Here is a 12,161-nt window from a genome sequence, read left to right as displayed (position 1 = left end):
TACATTTAGTATTATAGACAAAAAAATTATTTTTATTTAAAATTTAATTTTTATATATTAATAGTTTGAATGTATATCAAAATTATATGGTATATTATCATATTAGTAACATTTCTAACACTTATTTACTTGGAAATATTTGAATCTGATAAAAAAAAATTCATAAACGATAAGAAATAAAATTAAAAATAAAAAAATGAAATATTACATATCCAATTTTAATAGACGTAACTTATAAAGTTTAAATATAATTAGTATTTGAATTGATAAAAATAATTTAAAATAAAATATAATGAATGTAATGGATGGTAATTAAATAATTATATAAAAGATAATCTTACCGCAAGAAAAAAATAAATAAGACTACTCATTATATAATTAAAATAATAAAAATAAGATTAAATTTATAAAAGATTAATTAATAAAATTATATTAATACCTTAAAAAATTAATTTTCATAAAAAATAAAAATATTTTATTATTATTATTTTATGAAATAATTAAAAAATTAAAAACAAAAATAAAATATTTTGACTATAAATAGTCATAAATGATAAATAAAATACTTTATATATTATTTATAGAGATAATAAAAAATTATTATAATTATTAAAAATATATAATATAAAATATTATAATTATTGATAAAATTTATCATAATTAATTATTAAATAGTAATAAATATAATAATTTAAAAATGATAGTTTTTTAAAATAAGGAGCAGAAAAGACAGAAGAGAAGCATAATCACATCGGAACCTATCTGTCATTATGATTTAAAGCTAGGAATATAATTTTATTTTTCTTTAAAAAAGTATAATTTTTCCTATATATACCATTAGTCTGTGACGAAACATTAATTATAAATATATTTACATTTTGTGACAAATAGCAATTGATCATTGATCACTGGTAGCTAGCAGTGCATTATACATACACGGTATATATTAAGATATGACAAGTGTTAAAGTGATTTCAACAAGCACAATCCATGTAGCAAAGAAGGATTCAACGGTGGAGGAGGAGATTCAGTTAACTCCATGGGATCTCCAATTCCTCCTATTTGATCCCATTCAAAAAGGTCTTCTCTTCCGTAACAACCCCATCACTACTCCACCAATCATAATCCAACACCTCAAATATTCCCTTTCGTCCACCCTTTCTTTCTTCCCACTCCTCGCGGGCCGCCTTTCCGTTACGGAACACGATGACAACACTTCCTCCGTTTCCGTTATTTGCAACAACTCCGGAGCGCTGTTTGTCCATGCCGTTGCGGATAAATACTCCGTTAATGATATCGTTAGTTCCGTTTACACTCCACGCTTTGTGCACTCTTTGTTCCCGCTCAACAGGGTTAGAAACCACGAAGGAATAACCAAGCCGTTGTTGGCAGTTCAAGTCACCGAGCTCAACGACGGTTTCTTCGTTGGGTGCGCCATGAACCACGTTGTTGGAGACGGATCTTCCTTTTGGCATTTCATGAACTCTTGGGCCGAGATCTCACGTGGTTCGGAAGAATTGTCCAAGCCTCCCGTGCTTGAACGCTGGTTCCTTGACAGCTCCGCCTCTGCCATACGCGTTCCTTTGACGAAGGAGAAGATGATCCAAAGTGGTTACGACGGTTTCGTCCCAGAACCTCAATGCGAGAGGGTTTTCCATTTCAGTAAAGACAAGATCGCTGAACTCAAGGCAAAAGCCAACGCAGAAATTGAAGGCGAAAGCAAAAACAAAATATCTTCGCTGCAAGCGCTTTTGACTCACCTGTGGAGATCCGTGGTTGGGAGCCAGGGTCTTGAGCCCGAAGAAGAAGTGAATTACAGCTTGACGATGGGTGGCAGAGGGAGAATGAAGAGTCCGGCAGTGGCGGAAAACTATTTTGGGAATGCGGTGCAGGTTGGAATAGTGCGCATGAAGGTTAAAGAGCTTCTAGAAGGAGGGCTTGGAAAGGGTGCGTTGGAGATGAACAAGATAGTTGGTTTGCACACGGAGGAGAAGATGAAGAGCTACTACAGGGGTTGGGCGGAGAACCCTAGGCTTCTGACGATGCGAGGTTTGGGGGGAAACAATACTTTAGTGACAAGCAGTTCGCCGAGGTTTGATGTTTATGGGAATGATTTTGGGTGGGGGAAACCGGTGGCAGTGAGGAGCGGAGCCGGGAACAAGATCCATGGCACCATAACGGTTTATGCTGGGGCGGAAGATGGTGTTGACTTTGAAGTTTGTCTTTCATATGAGACATTGGAGGCTATGGGTAATGACCCTGGCTTCATGGACGCCTTCTCCGCCGCCTACTAATAACAAACTTTTTCTATCAAATTAGAGTCCTTGTGTTATGTTTAAGTGTTTAACTTATTAGGTTGTCACTCATCCACCACCTCGTTGTTGATGAATAAAGTATAAGGTCCTGAATAATATCTAGATGTAATTAGCAACAAATAAGTGTTTTCCTATGAATATGGTAAATTTTATGGTGCTTTTTGTGATGTTTAAATTATTTAATTTATTTTTATAAATAAAAAATAAAATATATAAAATAAAAAAAATATTTAAAATTTATTAAATATTTTTTTTGTAATAAATTAGACATTATGTCTTAAACATTATAACATTTATTATTGATCACTAGTGAGTGATGAGACCATATTGGATTAAAATAATTAGAGTAATAATTACTTATTATTTCATCACTACTCATTATCGACTGCGTTTCTCTCCATCCAATGATATATTATTCTCTTATATTGTTATTATGGTACAAAGAGATTATTTAAAAAGGTATTATTTTTGTTATTCATATTTTTTATCTGTGATTGTAAAGTTCTTACTAATATATAGACAAAGAGTACACTAAGAGTATATTTGTTATGGAATAATATTTTAATAAATTATATTGATTTTTTTTAATCTTCTTTGATATTTTCTTAATTTTATTTCCTAATTATGATATTCTAATACTCCCCTTTAAGGTGATTAGTGGAATCACCAATACTTAGCTTGATTAGAACTTTAGCAAGGACTTATCTTAAAACTACTTTAGTAAGAATAAAAGCCAATTGATCTTCTGATCTCACAAATGGAAGCTCAATAATGTCATTCTCAATTTTTTCTTTGATAAAATGTCCATCTACCTCAACATGTTTTATTCTATCATGTTGTACAGGATTCTCTGAACTGATTGCGGTTTTGTTGTCACATTTCAACTGGCTTGACAATTGTGGTGGAAACCCAATCTCAGTCATCAATTGTCTTATCCATATCCACAATACTTCAGTTATGCCTTTAACGATCTCTCGAAATTTTGTCTGCGCTTGAAAGAGCTACAACTTTCTGCTTCTTGCTTTTCCAAGTTACCAGGTTGCCTCCAACAAGTGTAAAGTAATCAGCTGTTGATCTTCTATCATTTGGGTTGTCCGTCCAATCTACGTCAGTGTATGCCTCAACCTTCAAATGCCCATTCCTTTTGAAAATGATTCCACTTTCTAGAACTCCCTTCAAATATTGAACTATTCTCATGGCAGCTTCCATATGATCTTCTTGTCGCTTATGCATAAACTGACTTACTATTCCCACAGCATAAGCTATGTCAGGCCGAGTATGTGATAAGTAAATTAGTTTTTCAATCAGTCGCTGGTACCTTTCCTTATTTGCTAAGGTGGCACCTTCTACTATCTTTAACTTGTGATTAACTTGCATGGGCATATCTATTGGTTTGCAATCCACTATTTCTGTTTCTGCCAAAAGGTCCAAAATGTACTTTCTTTGGGAGATAAAGATTCATTTGCTGGATCGTAGAACCTCTATTCCTAAAAAATATTTTAGTCCTCCCAAATCCTTCATTTTGAAGTCTGTAAATAGGTTCCTTCTCAATTGTGCAATTTCTTCAGCATCACTTCCCGTTATGATCATATCATCTACATAGATTATTAGGCAAGCGATTAAATTTCTCCATTTTTTCAAAAAAAAAGGGTACGATCATAGTTGCTTTGCTTATACCCATACCTTTTCATAGCAACTGTAAATCTTCCAAACCAGGCACGTGGAGATTGTTTAAGCCTATAAAGAGCCTTCTTTAACCAGCAAACTTTATGTTTTCTAAATCCCGTTAAGAAACCTGGAGGAGCTTCCATGTACACTTCTTCTTTCAACTCTCCATGCAAGAAAGCATTCTTGACGTCAAATTGATGGAGTGGCCAATCTTCATTTGCTACTATTGAAAACAACACCCTGATAGTATTAATCTTTGCAACCGGTGAAAAAGTATCAGTGTAGTCGATACCATAGGTCTGTGTATAACCTTTGGCCACCAACCTTGCCTTGTACCATTCAATAGTGCTATATGCCTTGTGTTTAATGGTGAAAATCTATTTGCACCCGACTGGCTTTTTTCCTGTCGGTAGAATACACTTCTCCCAAGTTTCGTTCTTCCCTAAAGCTTCCATTTCTGTATTCATGGCTTTTCGCCATTCAACTTTCTCATTGACTTCTCGGACAGTTTTTGGAATGTCTTCTGTTAAGAATCTGGTGGAAAAAGCCTTTGCAACATTTGCTATTCCTTCTCTAGCCACTCGTATCGGATATCTTGAGTTACGGGAAACATGTTCTGGTGAGTACCGATTAGGAGGCATCCCTATATTTCTTCTTGGAGGAAGAATAAAGGTATTGGGCTTTGGTTCTTCATGTTCCAATGCTATACTGTTATTGTTAGTGGCCTCATTAAAAACAAGGAGTAAATTATCAGATTGACAATTACTTACCTCTTGTCTGACATTTTTAAAAGGGCTCTCACTGGTTGTATGTACCGAGTTATTTTCTACGTTGAGTGAAGTATGCTCGATGGCTCCATCTACTTGCTCTGTTTGAACAGTTTCTTGACAACAAAGATTATATGGCCAACTTGGTGGTTCATTATTGTTCTCTCCCTGAATGCCATGTTGGCGACTGAAGTAAAATTTGAATTCTAAAAAATCACAATTCATGGTCACATGAATACGACAAGTGATTGGATTGTAGCACCTATATCCCTTTTGGTGTGTAGCATATCCAACGAAAACACATTTTTATGCACAAGGTCAAGTTTGGTTCTATTAACTTTGGAGATGTGGACAAAGACGGAACATCCAAATACTCGAGGTGGTAAAGTTAGAATAGGCGGAATTGCAGTCTAAGTAGCCAAGACTTGTAAGGGTGTTTTGTGGTGGAGAACTTGGGTAGGTAGGCAATTTAGTAAGTAGGTAGAGGTCGCTATACCTTCAGGCCAAAAATTTTTTGGAACTTGTGCATCAAAAAGCATGGCTCAGGTCAGACTAAGTAACTTACGATTTTGCCGCTCAGCCACACTATTTTGTTGGGTATATTTGAGCAGGAAGTCTGATGGATAAGACCATTTATCATAAAAAAAATCGCGCATTGATTGATTTATAAATTTTCCACCATTATCTGAGCGAAGTACTTGGATTTATCAGGTACTTCAGATTTGTGTTTTAAAAAATATACCCAAGTCATCCGAGAGAAATCGTCCACAAATAACACAAAATACTGAAAATTATTATGGGAAATAGGGGCTGGACCCCACATATCAGAGTGTATTAGAGAAAAATTAGAATTGACTCTAGTGTTGGTTTGAGGAAAAGAAACTCTATGATTTTTTGCACGAATACAAGTTTCACATTTGAGGGGTTCACTACTACTCATAAAAAGACTAGGAAATAAAAACTTGAGGTGTCCAAATGAAGGATGTCCGAGATGCTTGTGTCATAACCAAAGTTGCCTAGTAACCGTTCCATGAGCAAGCATGGCATGACCCTGGTATGCTACTTCATCAACGTAGTAAATGCCTTCTCGCTCAGTATCATGCCCAATGATCTCCTTCGTAAGAATGTCCTGTAAAAGACAAAAGGTAGAGTACATGAGTACCACACAATTTAGTTCCTTTGTTACTTGGCTAATAGACAATAATTTTGATGATAGTGCAGAGACATAGAGGTAATTTTTTAATTTCAATTTTTCTGAAAAAGTGATGGAGCCTCCTCCTTTAACATCAATTAATTCTCCATTAGCTGTTTCAATATGGACTTTTGAGGGTATAGTCAAGCTGTTAAAATCATGGAGGTCATGAGTTATAGTATCGGTAGCCCCAAAATCGAAAATCCATTCATTTATCTTTTTAATTGGATTTTAATTTTGGGTCTCCCTTTTATATTGAGTCGCGGTCTGGCTTGAACAGCCAAGGAGTTCAGTAGTCCTTGTCCTTGCCGTCGCTGCCTTGCCATCGACTTGCTTCCTCTCTTCTGGCTTTGCCATCACTGCTGGTGACCTCTGGGATGCTCCCATCGGTGGCTCCCTTACTCTGATTTCTCGATGACTTGTGATTATTTTTCCACCAATTTGGGTAACCCACAATCTTAAAGCAGTTTTCTTTGGTGTGTTTCTTCTTTCTTCTTCCACCAATTGCTTTTTTCATCAGAGTCGTCCATAATGGATTATCATATCCGTTTAGTTTGAAAACAATTCACAAATTGTTAGAATTGGTTTGTGATGATCGCATTCCAAAACTATTGCGTAGCATATTTGCAGAAATGGTTGATTTTGAGTCCCTAGAACCTAATTATGCTCTGAGACTATGTTACCATGGTACAAAGAGTTTAGGGAAAAAAACGAAGAATTATTTAAAAAAATATTATTTTTGTTATTCATATTTTTCATCTGTGATTACAAGATTCTTACCAATATATAGATCAAGAGTACACTAAGAAGATGCTCGTTATGAAATAATATCTTAATAAATTATATTAATTTTTTTTAATCTTCTTTAATATTTTTCTGATTTTATTCCTAATTATGATATTTTAATATATATATATATATATATATATATATATGGACGAAAATTCACCAAACAAAGAAGAACCCAGTATGAACACTACTAGATATGATATATATATATGTGTGTGTGTGTGTGTGTGTGTGTGTGTGTGTGTGTGTGTGTGTGTGTGTGTGTGTGTGTGTGTGTGTGTGTGTGTGTGTGTGTGTGTGTGTGTGTGTGTGTGTGTGTGTGTGTGTGTGTGTGTGTGTGTGTGTGTGTGTGTGTGTGTGTGTGTGTGTGTGTGTGTGTGTGTGTGTGTGTGTGTGTGTGTGTGTGTGTGTGTGGACAAAAATCCACCAAACAAAGAAGAACCCAGTATGGACACTACTAGATATGGACGTTTTTTTTTCTTTTTCTTCTGTATCTTCCTCTCTTTTCTTCTTAAACCAAAACTTCCAATCTCTAAACCACTTTTTAATGGATTTTAAGCTTAGGTTGTTTTCATATCCCAAAGTCTTTTTAATTTCACACGTCGTATCTCTTACAAGATATTATTGTGTTTATTTGTCTTAGAGAAGAATTCTAAACGTTCTTGGTCATTATTGTAAAAGATAACAAAATTCTCAATATTTTTTTTTCGGTTTGTAATTTTTGCTTTTGTGAAATTATATAAGTTAGCCTCACTATCAATAAATTTTTTAGATTAATAAAACATACTTATATAATATGTTAAATTACTAATTTATTTATTAAGTATCAACTAGAATTAATAGATTTTTTTGGTTAAGAGTCTCGTTTGTCTGCTTGCTTTCGTTTTTCTCATTCCCAAAGTTCATTTCATACAATGCAGACAAAATAATGTTTAATGCTAGCTAGCGAAGCAAAGCCTAACATTAGGTGACAAAACGCACCAAACTTAATAAATAAAAAAAAAGATATGGGACGTGTTGATCTGTCCATCCAATTTAATTTCCTTTTGAAACAATGAGTAATTCTACAGATTATATATACAAGTTAAAAATTAAAATTTTTATCATAAAAAAAATTTTCAAGCATATTTTCTGCTTTATTTTTGTTATTTTCGTCATTTATTTTATGTTGCCATCTCATATATATGATTCAAATTGTATAACTTAATTTAGTTTTTAAAATAATTTTTTTATTTTTATCACAAAATTCTATTTATATTTTTTTATTGTATTTTACTGTAAATATTATTGTTTTAAATTATTTGATAACAAAAAATAAAGTTAAAATTGTTATATTTTTTATTTATTGTAGTAGTTTGAGAATAAATATTGTGATGGACATAATAATAACAAGTTCAAAGATGTTACAAAAGATAAAATCAAATCCTTATTAATGGACATAATACATGTTCCAAGGTATTACTTTAAATCAAGGGAGAGAATTTCGACATGTTTGCCATAACGGTGGTTTATTCGACGTCTTCGGCTGAACGGTAGTAAGAGGTATTAATTAAAAACTTCAATGCCTAAATCAACAAGAATTTAAATAGATTTTAATATAAGTAAAATTGAATTAAAAAATACGTAAGTGTTAGTTAAAATATTCATAGAATAATGGGAGGATCTCTTAGGTTCCTCTGCAATGTGCATGTATCAAGGGATTTGTATTCAAGTCGATCTGACTCATAGGGCTGAGGCCATGTGATTGGTTTTGATATTGTTTGACTAACCTTGTGTGACCCAATTTAAACAAAGACCTAATAACTTGTTTTTATGAATTTAAATGGCTACAATATAACTACTATTTCTTACTTAAAAAAGAGTAGGTTATAATATTGATTATATATACATTTAATAGAATGTCACTCAATATATAACATCACGATAAAGTATTAAATAATTCATGAGATGAATAATTTATTTTTTATATTAATTATAATTAAATCTAAAAAGTAATTTATAGATTTAAAATGATAAAAAAAAAACTCATAAAATCTCACAATATATGTACTACTTTTAAATTTGTATAATTAAGTGGAATCTTTAATTTGAGTGTATGTTAGAATTTTTGTACATATACTTTCATCACGAGAGTGTCAAACTCAAAATGTTAAAAAATCGGTATATAATAAAAATATAAGAAGAGTTAACATGTAATTGCTTTTTTAAATATTTTTTATTAAATATAATTTATAATTTTTTTTGTTATATCAAAGACTTTAGTTTAATAGATTTAGATATAAATTTAGTCAATTAATTTGATTTTGTTTCTTTTTTTTCTGTTTAGTCACTAAAAAAAGACTTTAGCCTAAAATTTTTTGGTTAAATTATAAACAATTTATGATTATCTCAATTAATTTTATTTTTTATTTTTATATATTTAATTAATAAAAAAGTGAATGAATAGGCATTATTGATATACTAATATATATCGTTAACTGTGCGATAGACAAATATTATTTATTTCCTTTTAGCCGCTTTATTTATTCTATGGACAAATGATGACAAATCCTATGGTAAGTAAGCCATAAAAAATATCGAACTTATTTCTTTGTAGCCACTTTATATATGTAACTGTTCTATAGACAAATAATGACAAATCTAATAGTAAACCATAAAAAATATCGAATTTATTTCTTTGTAGTCATTATATATATAGGTGTTTATTATGGTATCTAAAAGAAATTGTTTAATTGTTAAAATAGGTTAAATAATTAATTTTAAATTTAAAAGTATAAAAATTATTTTTTTAAATACTTTAAAATTACTATAAAAAATAATTAAAAAAATGAGACATCAAATAAAAGACATCATAAAATTGATCCTATATATATTATTAAGTGTGCTATAGACAAATGATGACAAATCTAATAGTAAGCCATCAAAAATATCGAATTTATTTCTTTGTAGCCACTATATATATGATGTAAAATGTATTTTAAAATATTTTTGTTATTTTTGTCAATTTTTTAATAACTTGATTTTTTTTTTGGTTTAGTCCAAATTTAAACAAGTGATTATGTAGGGCATTGATAAACCACTATTTTATGGTTCATCTTGTGTTTAATTGAGTGGATTTTATCAACTCTTTATTCACTTATTCATGCAATTCGCATGTTTTACATTTTCCTTTCCGATTTTGTGCTATGATTGAAAACATGCTTCTTTAATCCTATATTTGCTTATTATTAATCCTCTCTTATTACCATTAGATGCCTTGATATGTGTGTTAAGTGTTTTCAGATATTATAGGGCAGGAATGGCTTGGAGGATGGAAAGGAAGCATGCAAAAGTGGAAGGAATACAGGAAGTTGGAGAAACTGCTAAGCTGTCCAGCCTGACCTCTTCGCACTCAAACGGCTATAACTTTAGTTACAGAGGTCCAAATGACGCGGTTTCAGTTGCGTTGGAAAGCTAACGTCCGGGGCTTCGATTTGATATATAATTTGCTATAGCTGCCTCGACGCTAGGCGACGCGAACGTGTGAGTCACGCGAACGTGTGAGTCACGCGGACGCGTGACCTGGCAGGAATGCAACCCGCGCGGCCGCGTGGGCCATGCGGCCGCGTCACTTTTCCGCGACCTGTACGGACCAGAAAACGCTGGAAGTGACTTCTGGGCTGTTTCTGACCCAGTTTTTGGCCTGGAGAACACAGATTAGAGGCTATAAAGTGGGGGAATGCATCCATTCATAATCATGCACTCATAATTCACTTTTTATAGTTTTAGATGTAGTTTTTAGAGAGAGAGGTTCTCTCCTCTCTCTTAGGATTAGGATTTAGGACTTCTCTTAGTTTTAGGAGTGACTCTCAATCCCAGGTTCTTTATTTTTATTTATTTTTCCAATTAAATTTATGAACTCTTTCATGTTATGATTTTCTTTGAATTAATATTATTTGAGATATTTCAGTTATTATTGATTTCTTTTAATTACATGATTATTGCCTCCCATCTGAAGGCATTTTTATTCCAGCAGTTTCAATTTTCTTTCCTTTTGGCTTTGGTTAAATAATTGGTGACTCTAGAGTTATCAAACTCATTGTTGATTGAAAATTGGAATTCATCCACTTAACTTACCTTCATAGTTAGAGGTTAACAAAGTGGGAGAAAAGTCCAATTCTCATCACAATTGATAAGGATAACCAGGAAAGGACCTCCAGTTCTTTTACCTAGCCAAAGGTTTATTTTACAGCTATTATTATTTTATTTTACTTGCCATATAATATATTCGCACCTTACTTCCAAAACCTCAATTTTACCTTTTTCATAGCCAATAATAAGAACATACCTCCCTGCAATTCCTTGAGAAAACGACCCGAGGTTTAAATACTCGGTTATCAATTTTAAAGGGGTTTGTTACTTGTGACAACCAAAACTTTGTATGAAGGGATTTCTATCGGTTTAGAGACTATATCTACAACGCGACTGTTTTTACGACATTCTTTACTGGCAAAAATCCTAACGTCAAAATGGCGCCGTTGCCGGGGAATTGCAAACGTGTGCCTTATTATTGGTTATTGTAAATATTTTTCAAAAAAAAAATCAAATTTTTATTTTAAATTTTTTTTATCTTATCTTTTTCAAAAATCATATCTTTTTCAAAATTATTTTCCTATCTTTTTCAAAAATTATATCCTTTTCAAAATATTTTGTTTTTATTAATTTTTGTTTTTATTTTCCCCTAATACTATGAATTCTCATCCCTCTCGCTTTGAGTTTGGTTCTAACTTTGTTGAAGGAAATAGAAACCACAGCAGGAATATGCATCAAGGTCAGACCAATCAAGGATGGATGGAGTCAAGAGGATCTAATCAACCCTTTAGGCAACAACACTATCCTAGATATCATGGACAAAGACCAGGCTACAATGTAAGACCCAGAATATTTGAAAAGTCTTATTATGATCAAGTCTCAAATCCTACAGTTATTTATAGCCTTAATTTCATAGATTATTTTGTTAAAGATAATTAAGGCAAGTTTTGATTTATTGGATTTGAGATAAGTTGTAATTATTATCCAATTTTATAATTATTGGATTATTTTCTATATTTAAAGTATAAGGTTGATAGTTATGAAATAATATGGATTTTACATGATTTTGATTAAATGAGTAATATTTTAAATATTATTACTGCTATTTTGGAAAATGAAGAAATTAAGTATATTATTTCTAATTTTTAGATTTGGACATTTTATTGAAAGTAATTTGTAAAAATTGATGAACAAATAGTATTTTTATACATTATTATTGCTGGATTAGAATTTATTTCTAATTACTATATTATCTCTATTTTTAAGTGAAATTACCAATTTACCCCTAACCCTAATTTCACTCAACACCCTAACCTCTCTAACCCTAGCAGCCGCCACTGAAACCCTCTCCCAAAAACC

At 32.1% G+C, this 12,161-nt stretch overlaps 1 protein-coding gene across 1 annotated transcript; it reads left to right on the top strand.

The window, feature by feature from the left end:
- Positions 1–875: 875 nt before the first annotated feature.
- Positions 876–2,482, top strand: LOC130979335 (protein ENHANCED PSEUDOMONAS SUSCEPTIBILITY 1-like). The gene has a single exon (XM_057902752.1). It carries the CDS (start codon positions 954–956, stop codon positions 2,292–2,294), a length of 1,341 nt encoding a protein of 446 aa, XP_057758735.1. The 5' UTR covers positions 876–953; the 3' UTR covers positions 2,295–2,482.
- Positions 2,483–12,161: the final 9,679 nt, after the last annotated feature.

Source organism: Arachis stenosperma, chromosome 5 (assembly GCF_014773155.1).
Source record: "Arachis stenosperma cultivar V10309 chromosome 5, arast.V10309.gnm1.PFL2, whole genome shotgun sequence".
Classification (NCBI taxonomy): Eukaryota; Viridiplantae; Streptophyta; class Magnoliopsida; order Fabales; family Fabaceae; genus Arachis; species Arachis stenosperma.
The sequence above is the reverse complement of the archived record's forward strand: the minus strand, read 5'-3'. Positions and strand labels throughout refer to the sequence as shown.

Bases quoted from the DNA above. Each gene is read 5' to 3' on its own strand.
- LOC130979335 (XM_057902752.1), top strand. From the start codon at position 954: ATGACAAGTGTTAAAGTGATTTCAACAAGCACAATCCATGTAGCAAAG.